This window comes from Gastrolobium bilobum, unplaced genomic scaffold (assembly GCF_033153095.1).
Source record: "Gastrolobium bilobum isolate Gb01-03AN ecotype WA unplaced genomic scaffold, APGP_CSIRO_Gbil_v1 utg8540, whole genome shotgun sequence".
Classification (NCBI taxonomy): Eukaryota; Viridiplantae; Streptophyta; class Magnoliopsida; order Fabales; family Fabaceae; genus Gastrolobium; species Gastrolobium bilobum.
In genome coordinates, this window is record NW_026898089.1 from 178,583 (window position 1) to 190,804 (window position 12,222).

Sequence of the window (12,222 nt, forward strand, 5' to 3'; positions counted from 1 at the left end):
ACACCCAGTCAATCTCACTGTTAGATCGCTTATGTTGATCCGACGGTTATATTTATTTTCATCTTTGTATGGTCATGATTTTCCAAATTTAATATTTTATGCATTAAATATGAGAAATCAGAACCATACAAAGATGAAAATAAATATAAAATATTAAATTTGGAAAATCATGACCATACAAAGATGGAAATAAATATAACCGTTGGATCAACATAAGCGATCTAACGATGAGATTGACTGGGTGTCACATGGGTGTAACATAACTTGGGTGTCATAATATCTCATCCCTTATTTTTTTGTTAAAAGTAAAAATTAAATTCCATTTTGGGTACCCTGAATATCTAATTGATAGTGTTAGTACAATTATAGATATTGAAATTGAAGTATTGAGTTACAGTGTCATGAGAGGCTTTCACAATTCCACATACTCAATAATACTACTTTCCTCTGTTTGTATTTTCCTGGTTCCTTCTTTTTTCTTCTTCTGCATTCATATCTGGGTTTTTCTCTTCCATCAGATCGAAGATCGGGGTACCTTAATCTTGGCGCCAATTGGATTCTTCACCCGTTTCCGTTCATTAGGTTTCTTTGAGACGATCGAGTTTTCGGCATATGTTGCCTATCACATGTTGAACAATTTAGGGTTCTGCGCCTCCCATTACAATGGGTTTCCTCCCAACTTGTTAAATCATTGTGGCATTGGTTGATTTCTCTTTCCATGTATGCAAAGTTTGATTCTTTTACATTCTTGCCCAAAAGCCCAACTTCCATTCTCCAATACGTTACCGTTTCGGTTTCTTCCGAAACTTTGGACGTGGGTTTTGCTTTGAAAATTTGAGTTTGTTGCCGTTTGCGTTCTTTTTCAGGTTGCGGGGTAGTTATATGGGTTTTATGAGGGAATTGTTGTAGAGAGTATATTGTATTCTTGGCTTGTCTTTTTGAAGATGAAGAGGCTGAAGATTGAACCTCCCAATTCGAGGAGGTGTAGGTTGTCCCATTTTTTGTTTGGTGTTGGGGTGTTATACTTGGTTTTTGTATCTTGCAACTTTCCACAGTTTCTGAAGATCATGTCAACGTTAAGTGGTGATGAAGGTTACAATGGATTGGATGGGTTAGCTACTGGGGACTCTGAAGATGCAGATTTAAGCAAACCTTTCGTTAGTTCTGTTTATAAAGATGCATTTCACCGGCGGTTAGAAGATAATAGGGACCAGGATGCTCCCTTGAGGCCGGATAAAGAACCAATGAAGGAGGAAGATCATGGCCGTGAATCTATGAAGCAGATTCCGAAGCGATATGGTAGGATTACTGGAGAAATCTTGAGGCAAATGAACAGGACCAATGATTTCTCTGTGCTTGAGAGAATGGCAGATGAGGCATGGACATTAGGGTTAAAGGCTTGGAAAGAAATAGACAAGGTTGATGGCAAGGAGTCTGGAGAAAGCTCTATGATTGATGGAAGGCTTGAATCTTGTCCTTCTTGGATATCAATGGGTGGGGAAGAATTGTTGAAGGGGGATAACTTGATGTTTCTTCCATGTGGACTTGCAGCAGGTTCTTCAATCACCGTGGTGGGGACACCCCATTATGCTCATAAGGAGCATGCTCCCCAGCTTGCAAGGTTGAGGAAAGGTAATGGGTTGGTTTCGGTTTCACAGTTCATGGTTGAATTACAAGGGCTTAAATCAGTGGATGGGGAAGATCCTCCTAAGATTCTTCACTTGAATCCTCGATTAAGAGGGGATTGGAGCAAACGACCAGTTATTGAGCATAATACCTGTTATCGAATGCACTGGGGAACAGCTCAAAGATGTGATGGTCTGCCATCTGAGAATGATAATGAAATGCTTGGTATGATTTTATCATGTTTCATATTCATATTCATTTTCGAGTTTGTTATTGTTAGAATATTAGATATGATATGATTAGATTGGATTAGATATGATTGGATTCTGTCTTATCCGTAAATAGTCTGACTGTATTCTGACTGTATTAGGATTAGGTTTGGATTAGGTTTGGGCCTTACACTTAAGCCCATTAGGATCTCTATATATTGTAACTCCCTGACACAGATCAATACACAACGTATTCTTTTACATTTAACTTGGTATCAGAGCTTTTTCGCTCTGGGGATCCGCTTCCGCTAAAACCCTAAGCCCACTGCTTAGGTGTTCTCTTCTACTTTACCGTGCATTCTTCCGGCGAGTTTCTCTCTAAGCCGTGTGTCTCTCCGGCTTGTTTCTTCAACTGTCAGAACCACTTCCGGCCGCCAACAACCGCCGCTCGTCACTGTTCAGGCCACCGGAACCACTTCCGGCCGCCAACAACCGCCGCTCGTCACTGTTCCGGCAACCAGAGCACTGTTCCGGCGAGTTTTCAGCCCAGACTACCTGCGATCAGGACCGTCTCATCCCGGCGACCAGTTCTGTGGTGGTCCGACCACCGTCGCGTCATCAACGCGCCTCCACGCGCCGTTCTTCTCCTCTGCGCGTGGTGCTCACGCGCCACCTTCAACCGGCGCGTGTGCACTGTTCCGGTGGATTTTTCCGGCCGTTCTTGGACAGAACTTCTCGCCTTCTTCTCCTCTTTATGGATCTGTGCTTGGTTCTTTGTGGGTCTCACTTTAGACGCGTGGTTCTCCTTGATTGGATATCGTTTGCCTTCGTTTACGGCTTTTATATTCTGTTTTTAAATAGCAGCAGCGTCCACTGATCTCTCGGAGGTTAACTCTCCTTGTCCTCCTGTCAAAACTTCCTCAGGAATCATCTCTACTAATATTGGGCTCATTACATCTTCCAAACTGAAGGATTCTACCTCTCTTGCTGCGAATATAGCTTAGTCAGACAATGCATCATTTGGTTCAGTTTCTCTCTCACTTGCGGACTATGCTGCACTCCAAACTCTTCTCAAGAAAGCTTCTCCTCAGTCTCAACCATATACTGGTAATTCCGTTGCTTGTGTTTCTCATTCTACATCACTTGGCACTTGGATATTTGACTCAGGTGCTACCGATCATCTCTGTGGTAATAAGGAACTTTTTACATCTCTTACTTATTCTGATCATTTACCTTCTTTTACCCTTGCGGATGGAACCAAAGCCCCAGTTCGTGGGATTGGACAAGCTCGTCCGACCTCTACCTTGGCCTTGACATCTGTTTATTACATTCCTGGCATCCCTTATAACTTAATTTCTATTAGTAAGTTGATCCACTCCCTCACTTGCACCATTACTTTCTCTAACCATTCTGTTTCTGTGCAGGATCCGGGTACGGGGGAAATGATTGGAGTGGGTCGTGAGTCACGGGGGCTTTACTATCTGGATGTGCCTCGTCCTTCAGTGGCACTCTCTCTCACAGAATCTCCACAACTTATCCACAGTCGCCTCGGTCATCCAAGTCTTTCGAAGTTGCAGAAAATGGTTCCTCTTTTATCCGGTCTTCAGTCTTTAGATTGTGTGTCATGTCAACAAGGGAAGCATACACTTTCCTCTTTTGCCAATCGAGTCAATAAACGAGCTGATGCCCCTTTTTCTCTTGTTCATTCAGATATCTGGGGTCCAAGTCGTACCTTGTCTGTTTTAGGTTTTCGGTATTTCGTTACCTTTATTGATGATTTTTCCCGTTGCACTTGGGTCTATTTAATGAAAAATCGTTCTGAGTTATTTTCCATTTATAAAAAGTTTTATACTGAGATTCATACTCAATTTGGTGTTTCTATTCGTATTCTACGTAGTGATAATGCTAAGGAATATGTTTCTATTGATTTTTCTAATTTCTTGGCCACACAAGGTACTTTACATCAAACTACTTGTCCTCACACTCCACAACAAAATGGGGTGGCTGAACGTAAAAACAGACATCTCATTGAAACTGCACGTACCCTTCTTCTTCATATGCAGGTTCCCCTTCACTTCTGGGCAGATGCTGTACTCATCTCTTGTTTTCTCATCAATCGCATGCCCTCATCTGTGCTCAACAATGACATTCCTCATAACCTATTGCTTCCAGATGTTCCTCTTTATCCTCTAACTCCACATGTTTTTGGTTGTACTTGTTTTGTTCATGATCTCACTCCTGGTAAGGATAAGTTAACATCCAAAGCCTTTCAGTGTATCTTTCTTGGTTATTCTCGTCTTCAAAAGGGTTATCGTTGTTATTCTCCCGATCTTAAGCGTTACTTAGTTTCCGCTGATGTCACTTTTCTTGATCAACAACCCTTTAATTCTATTCCATCTCAGTTGTCACAGGTTGATCATGTTCTTCCTGTCCCTTTTCTTGACTTGTCTTTGCCAGCTGCAGGTGCTTCTATTCCAAATGAGCAACCTATTGCTTCTATACCTGAGGACCGTCCACTTCTCACCTATCAGCGTCGCAAAACTATGCCTCCTGTCGACTCGACTCTTGCTGACTCATCGCCCACTGCTGTTGCTTCTTCCTCTCCGGATCCTTCACCAGAGGCTCTTCCCATTGCTCAAAGAAAAGGTACTCGTACTACTCGTAACCCTTATCCTCTTTATACTTTTTTGAGCTATGACCGTCTTTCTTCACCTCATTTCACCTTTGTTTCTAGTCTTTCTTCTATTTCTATTCCTAAGACCACAGGTGAAGCACTTTCCCATCCAGGGTGGCGCCAAGCGATGCTTGATGAGATGACTGCACTTCATTCCAATGGCACTTGGGACCTTGTTTCTGCTCCTCCACAGAAGTCTACAGTTGGTTGTCGCTGGGTGTTTACTGTGAAAGTTGGACCTGATGGCCATGTTGATCGACTCAAGGCCCGCCTAGTTGCAAAGGGTTTTACTCAAATATTCGGCCTTGATTATAGCGATACATTCTCTCCGGTCGCTAAGATGGCGTCCGTCCGCCTATTTCTTGCCCTTGCTGCTGTTCGTCACTGGCCACTCCTTCAACTTGACATCAAAAATGCCTTTCTTCATGGTGATTTACAAGAAGAAGTTTACATGGAGCAACCACCTGGTTTTGTTGCTCAGGGGGAGCCTGGGAAGGTGTGTCGTCTTCGAAAATCCTTATATGGTCTCAAGCAGTCTCCTCGAGCATGGTTCAGTCGCTTCAGTTCTGCTGTTCAGGAGTTTGGCCTAATTCGCAGTAAAGTTGACCACTCTGTGTTCTATAGGATCACATCTCCTGATAAGTGCATCTATTTGTTAGTCTATGTTGATGACATCATTCTCACCGGGAGTGATCAAGACGGAATCCATCAGTTAAAACAACATTTATTCAGTGCATTTCAAACAAAGGACCTTGGGAAGCTGCGTTACTTCTTGGGAATTGAGGTAGCACAATCTAGACAGGGCATTTCTATCTGTCAAAGGAAGTATGCCTTGGATATCCTAGAAGAGACTGGTATGTTGGCGTGTAAGCCAGTTGATACACCAATGGATCCTAATGTTAAGTTATTGCCCAGACAGGGGGAGCCGTTATCTGATCCTGGACGTTATCGAAGGCTGATTGGGAAGCTCAATTATCTTACTGTGACTAGGCCAGATATTTCTTTCGCTGTCAGTACGGCCAGTCAGTTCCTTGATTCCCCTTGTGATTCACATTGGGATGCTGCTGTGAGGATCCTCCGATACATCAAAGGAGCACCAGGAAAAGGTTTGTTGTATTCGGATCAGGGAAATACAGAAATTTGTGGTTACTCAGATGCCGATTGGGCAGGATCACCCTCGGACAGACGCTCTACTTCTGGTTATTGTGTCTTCTTCGGAGGAAACTTAATCTCATGGAAAAGCAAGAAACAACCTGTTGTTTCCCGATCTAGTGCAGAAGCTGAGTATCGTGCAATGGCAAATACTACCTGTGAGTTGATCTGGTTAAAGCAGTTGATTCAGGAGCTTCATCTTTGTGAACAGAAACAACCCATGACACTCATCTGTGATAATCAAGCTGCGCTACATATATCCTCTAATCCTTTTTTTCATGAGAGGACCAAACATATAGAGATTGATTGTCACTTCATTCGGGAAAAGATTCAGTCAGGAGAAATCAAGACAGCTTTTGTCAACTCATCTAATCAACTAGCAGATGTTTTCACTAAAGCTCTTAGAGAGGTCCTCGGGTTGAATACATTTGTAACAAGCTTGGTGCTCATAATATATACGCACCAGCTTGAGGGGGAGTGTTAGAATATTAGATATGATATGATTAGATGTGATTAGATATGATTGGATTCTGTCTTATCCGTAAATAGTCTGACTGTATTCTGACTGTATTAGGATTAGGTTTGGATTAGGTTTGGGCCTTACACTTAAGCCCATTAGGATCTCTATATATTGTCACTCCCTGACACAGATCAATACACAACGTATTCTTTTACATTTAACTGTTATTAAGGTAAAACAAAGTGTTGCAGAATAGAGCCTCCATTGTCATAATGTAAAATGCAAAAATGGAAAGAGAACAGAAAAGTAAAAAGGATTGGTAATCTTGGAAATTATAGAACAAGGAAAGAAAAAAGAGAAGACAAATGAGCATGAAAGTAAGCAGTGCCTTATTGCTTACGTGGTTAACAAAAGAGAACTGTATGGGTTGTTTGTTGTGTGCTATTAATATAAACACATCAGAAGTAATGTTTATTCTTGTCATAAATTATATGGTTAATATGTAGTAGTTTTGTGTTTAGAAAAGCCTCTAATCAAAATTTTAGCTGAAAAGCTGTTTTGGCTGGCGTTGTATATCCATGCTTCTGCAACTATGTATGATCAGTTTGTAGAAATCACAATAATAAGACTAGAGAGAAATGATAATGAACTAATATAACTCCTCTAGTTATTCAATGTGGATACTAATATACTATTTTCTTTTGATGTTTATTTATAAAAATAGTACTGAAACATGCAGAAAATAATACTTGACTGCTTGACTATTTTATAATATTAAAGGGATAAAATTTTTGTATAGAGTGGCATTTGGTCTAAAAGAATGATAATGGAGAGCCGTAATCCTTTAATCTATTCTTATGCTGAATTCTTTAATTTTCTTTGTGGGTGTTAATTTAATGTATAAGTAAATCTTTTGATCATGCTGGCAGTTGATGGGTATAGACGATGTGAAAAATGGATGCGGAATGACATTGTAGACTCAAAAGAGTCCAAGACAACGTCATGGTTCAAGCGGTTTATAGGGCGTGAGCAGAAGCCAGAAGTGACCTGGCCATTTCCTTTTGTAGAGGGTAGAATGTTTGTCCTTACACTACGAGCTGGTGTTGATGGATACCATATTAATGTTGGGGGTCGCCATATAACTTCATTTCCATATCGGACAGTAAGTCAATGGAGATATGACAGATGTTTTCATCTTATGCTTGCACTAAATATATTGATGGAGTGAAATTGTATATTTAGCTTATTCATGACAATCGTTTGTCGTGGAGATAAGTTTCTTAATGTTGTTACTTTTATTTATCATATCAGACTTTGTTGAAAGAGAAATTATTGAGAGAAATTTGTGCTAATGGGCTGCTCACTTGGTCTCTATTTTTGTGGCTTGATTACAATCGATCAATGGAGTAATCAAGGGGGTAATTAGGAGTTCAATAGAAGCTAAGTTACAGCCTAGAAACCAGTAGCTAACTGTAGCCTAATCATCACCAGCTAATCAACATGATATATAGTTGACTATATATTCCAACTTAAATGCTATTACTTAACGGAAAAATGTTTATCCTTTTAAAGGAATGTCATTTTAGTTAAAACCATTATTTTTTATTTAATATTTAAATTAAAAAAAATCTCTCATTTTCTCTCACTATGATTTCTGTTTTTCTTATTATAAAACACAATAATTTTGATTAAAATAACACAATTTTATGTCTTTTAAAAAGACAAACATTAATCCCATTATTTAATATTCTAACAGACTTCAAAAACATATTAGTTTCGTGTTGGTGAATTGCTCTTGCATTTATGTTGGGTTTTATAGGTAGAGAATTTTGGTGTACTGTGTACCCGCATAGCCATATTATAATTTATAATGACGGTGATATCTCCCTTACCATGGGTGGAAGGGCTTTAAACTTCAAGAATAATTGGAATTAATTGCCATATTCTATAATCCATGCTGCTGAGGTTACACTTTTCTTTTTCCCGCTGATTTTTCTTTTCCACTTTATCTTCAGGGTTTTACACTCGAAGATGCTACAGGATTAGCAGTTAAAGGAGACGTTGATGTTCATTCAATTTTTGCTACCTCTCTCCCTACTTCACATCCAAGTTTCTCACCTCAGAGAGTACTGGAAATGTCTGAGACATGGAAATCCAGTGCTCTACCTAAACATGCTGTTAGACTCTTTATTGGAGTTCTTTCTGCTTCAAATCACTTTGCAGAACGTATGGCAGTTCGAAAAACATGGATGCAAGCAGCTGCAATCAAATCTTCGAATGTAGTAGTACGATTCTTTGTTGCATTGGTAAGGCTGCTGCCTTTATTCTTATATGACATAGAAGCATATAGTGACTCATGGAGAAGAGAAACACAACCTGTATTTTTATCTGGCGGAATGAAGAAAATCATTTTTCACAGTTTAAAAGATAATTTATGTTGAAATGTCTATATTGAATATTATGCAATTTGTGAAAAGAAAATCATTTTCTCAATTTATACACAATCAGATATGCGATTGTTTGGAATTCAAGTGCTTTGTGTGTATTTTCATTCCTTTTTCACTATTATTCTTCTTATTGATATGGTTTGGCTGATTTTTCTGCGTTTTGTGCCTATTATAAAATATAAACATCAATGATTCAACATGAAGAATCCAAGGAAAGAAGTAAACGCAGTGCTGAGGAAGGAGGCTGCTTACTTTGGTGATATTATCATTTTGCCCTTTATGGACCGCTATGAGCTTGTTGTGCTTAAAACCATGGCTATCTGTGAGTTTGGGGTGAGTTAATTTTTAAAACCTTTAGTCAGCTTTTCTGTTTCTTCTATTTTTTGTACGGATGTTGGTGTAGCCGTGTAGGTGACCTGCATTTGGCCAGCTAATGTCTGTCATCCCTCTCAAAATGTGCAAGTCTTGTGGCTCTTGGTCTTTTTCTTTTTTGTTTTCTCCTGTTGTATAAGCCAATTTTCTTTCATGCAGATTCAGAATGTGACTGCTGCATATGTCATGAAATGTGATGACGACACTTTTATTAGGGTGGATACTGTCTTGAAAGAAATTGAAGCTGTACCTCCGGAAAAGTCCCTTTATATGGGCAATCTCAATCTCTTGCATCGGCCTCTGAGAAATGGCAAATGGGCAGTTACTTATGAGGTATGAGAGTTGCCACATTTAGTTGAACTAGGAAGTAATACATGAGTGATATTTTGTATTTAACAGATTAATGTAAGTAATTCGGTGAGGAGTAATATTTCATAATCCATTATTTTTTTAATTTTTTCGTTTGCATGATTTAGTAGAATTCTATTTTCCCTGGTTATGTTGTCTTAGTAGTTGGTGACTGCTAGTACTAGAGAATACAGAGAATATTATTATCTCATTTATCTGTTCTTGCTCCCCTTCTCTAAAGGATTATGTTAATTGGCGCAGGAGTGGCCAGAGGAAGTGTATCCCCCTTACGCAAATGGCCCTGCCTACATAATTTCCAAAGATATTGTTAATTTCGTCACATCTCAACACAAGGATAGAAAGCTGAGGGTTTGTTGCCATAAATATTATCTGGATTATGCATCTGCTATTTACCATATTTTATGGTTACTTGCAGTTACATGTCTTGTATGGATTGTTGAAATATTTGTTTGTGGTGGCAGCTGTTTAAGATGGAGGATGTAAGCATGGGAATGTGGGTTGAGCGATTTAACAACACAATGAGAGCCGTTCAATACTCTCACAACTGGAAGTTTTGTCAGTACGGATGCATGGAGGACTACTTCACTGCACATTACCAATCACCAAGGCAAATGGTTTGTCTATGGGATAAATTGTCAAGAGGTCGAGCACGATGCTGCAACTTCAGATGACAATGTTTGATTTGTCATTGTATCATTGTTGTTTTGTGCTGATGTTAGTTCACACCTGGGTTAGTATTTGGAGAAAGTTACAATGATAACAAAATGTATAACATTCAATTTGAAAGAAATAGAATTTAACAAGGTTTTTCATCCTGTCAAGTTTCGTTTTAGACTTCAAATTAAATTCCGCCTTACTGTCCATGAAATTTGTATGTCAAACTAAACCATATTTTACTGTTAATGAATTTTACAATTCAAATGAAACCATGAGTCTTTAAGAACATAATTAATTTAAATTGTAGTTTACTGCTGGGTTCGGTTTCAAAAAAAAAAAAAAGCAACTGTATAGTATCAGTATGTTACTTAGTATATTCAGAAGTATTATCTAATGGAAGTAAAATCAAAGCAATTGTATCTATAAAAAAAAAACACAACAACTGTATTCATGGTTATTAAAGGACATGACCACAGTTGCTTTTTATAAAAACCTTTCTTTAAGTATTATCTTACTGAAGTAAAATAAAAGCAACTGTATCATGGTTACTAAAGCCTTGTTTTTTTTTTTTTTTTTTTTAAACACCAACAGGTATATGCATCTCTCCATCCTGTTGCGACTTTCAAGATTTGAACCCTCTACCCAATTAAAGCCTGGCTTTGCTAAAATATACGTTTTCATGTGCAGTGAAAGCGTTTGCAAACTTATTTTGTAAGTTTTAAAGCTGTTTATTTGTAAGTGGTAAAATGGTGTTTTTCATCAATGCATTTGCATTTTTGTCTTCACATTTTATTCCATTGCCATTCAGGCCAATTTTGTTATGCGTTGTGCTTTATTTGCCCCAAGTTGTTAAAAAAAAAAAAACAAATTATATGTTTATTCATGAGTATCCTACTTCGTAGTGACCATTGAGCTCGTATGCTTCCTCCTTTAACTTAGTGTGATCATCTCATTGATATTTTGATGATTACTGGCAAGAACTGTGGTTCTATTTTAGAACAATTTTATGAGAAGGAAAAAAAAAAAAACGTATTAAAGAAAATGCTCATGGCGATTGGTGGTGTTAATACATATTTTACTTTATTAGGAAGCGTTCTGTACCTCTTCGGCTTATCTTTAAATAACAAAATATCAACATTTTACATATAAAGTTTTTAAATAACAAAATTTGTACTCGTAACTGATGCTGAAAAAATCAAAAGCACATAACTGGATTGCGTGAAAATCAGAGAAATGTTGGTCCATAAAGAAAATGGGTCCACTAAAGTAGAGACAATAGAGAAAAAGCCGTGTCCAATGCGCGTTCGATTACAGTAAAATGGGTCCCCCTTGTCTCGAACCCTATCCCAATCCTTTCATTACCAGCAAAATGTAAACCATCCATTGATTCTCACTTCTCTCAGTAGGTGGCACGTGCCACGGTCCTCCTCCTCACGTGATGAACCCATATTAAAGATTAAAGAATATGGTTTAAAATGGTATTGAGGCTAAGCATAGCTTGGCAGTTGGCACCTTATCTAAAATCTAAAGACGTGGGTGGGACCCATTTTCTCTTCTGTTCCTCTGTCGGCAGCATATTAACATGCCACGTTCTCACTCTTTCTTTATCAGCTCCCATGTGACACTGGTACGTGTCCGCTACTTATGGCATTTCCTCACTGTTTGGGTTAAAAATAACCCACGTCGGCACCAACGTGGGTGTGTCTTAAACAACACTAACAAATCTTCAATTTTGATGGGTCAAGTGAAGTAGAGTTGTTGTACAATTGTGGAAATATAAATAGACCAATCAATACCCCGTTAACTAATTTTATCCTTATTTCTTTAAAGGGTTTTATAATTCTTATGCAACACGAGAGTTTGAATTTTCTTACGCACTCTTCGATTTTCGTGCTGATATAGGTCCCACATATAATGTTTTCTAACATACAGGTCTCACGTATTTTTTATCTAGATTTCAATTCTTATGTAAAATGAGAATTGTAAAACCCTTCTTTAAATTACCATAATACCCTCTCCCGTAATCCCCTTCTTTTGTATTCTCTTCCTACTTCATAAATATCATGATTCATGCTCACCGTGACCTGTGACCTGACCCCATCACGCTTTTACTTCTAATTTCCTTTCCTTTTTTTTTGATATTTTATAACTTATTAAGCAATTTGCTCAAATTTGAAATTTGTATACTATACCTACCTCTCTGAAATCGACGTTTTCTATGCCTCCAATTCGTAAATTTTTAAAATATGATATACG

General features: G+C 38.4%; 1 protein-coding gene across 2 annotated transcripts; it reads left to right on the forward strand.

Moving 5' to 3' along the window:
• The first annotated feature begins 406 nt into the window (after positions 1–406).
• LOC133312775 (hydroxyproline O-galactosyltransferase GALT2-like) lies at positions 407–10,620 on the forward strand. Of its 2 annotated transcripts, none has more exons than XR_009751733.1 (8): positions 407–1,851; positions 7,051–7,283; positions 8,137–8,427; positions 8,773–8,901; positions 9,100–9,273; positions 9,550–9,657; positions 9,771–10,039; positions 10,558–10,620. XR_009751733.1 is itself a non-coding variant. In XM_061514037.1 (8 exons), exons 2-8 carry the CDS (start codon positions 945–947, stop codon positions 9,978–9,980), a joined length of 2,052 nt encoding a protein of 683 aa, XP_061370021.1. In that variant the 5' UTR covers positions 407–720; positions 867–944; the 3' UTR covers positions 9,981–10,107. The 2 variants fall into 2 exon arrangements, 1 of the variants encoding a protein (XP_061370021.1); XM_061514037.1 differs by lacking the exon at positions 10,558–10,620 and having other exon boundaries at positions 407–720; positions 867–1,851; positions 9,771–10,107.
• The last annotated feature ends 1,602 nt before the right edge of the window (positions 10,621–12,222 follow it).

Bases quoted from the DNA above. Each gene is read 5' to 3' on its own strand.
- LOC133312775 (XM_061514037.1), top strand. From the start codon at position 945: ATGAAGAGGCTGAAGATTGAACCTCCCAATTCGAGGAGGTGTAGGTTG. The intron at 1,852-7,050 runs GTATGATTTTAT...TCATGCTGGCAG, and splicing joins GAATGATAATGAAATGCTTG to TTGATGGGTATAGACGATGT. The intron at 9,658-9,770 runs GTTTGTTGCCAT...TTGTGGTGGCAG, and splicing joins ACAAGGATAGAAAGCTGAGG to CTGTTTAAGATGGAGGATGT.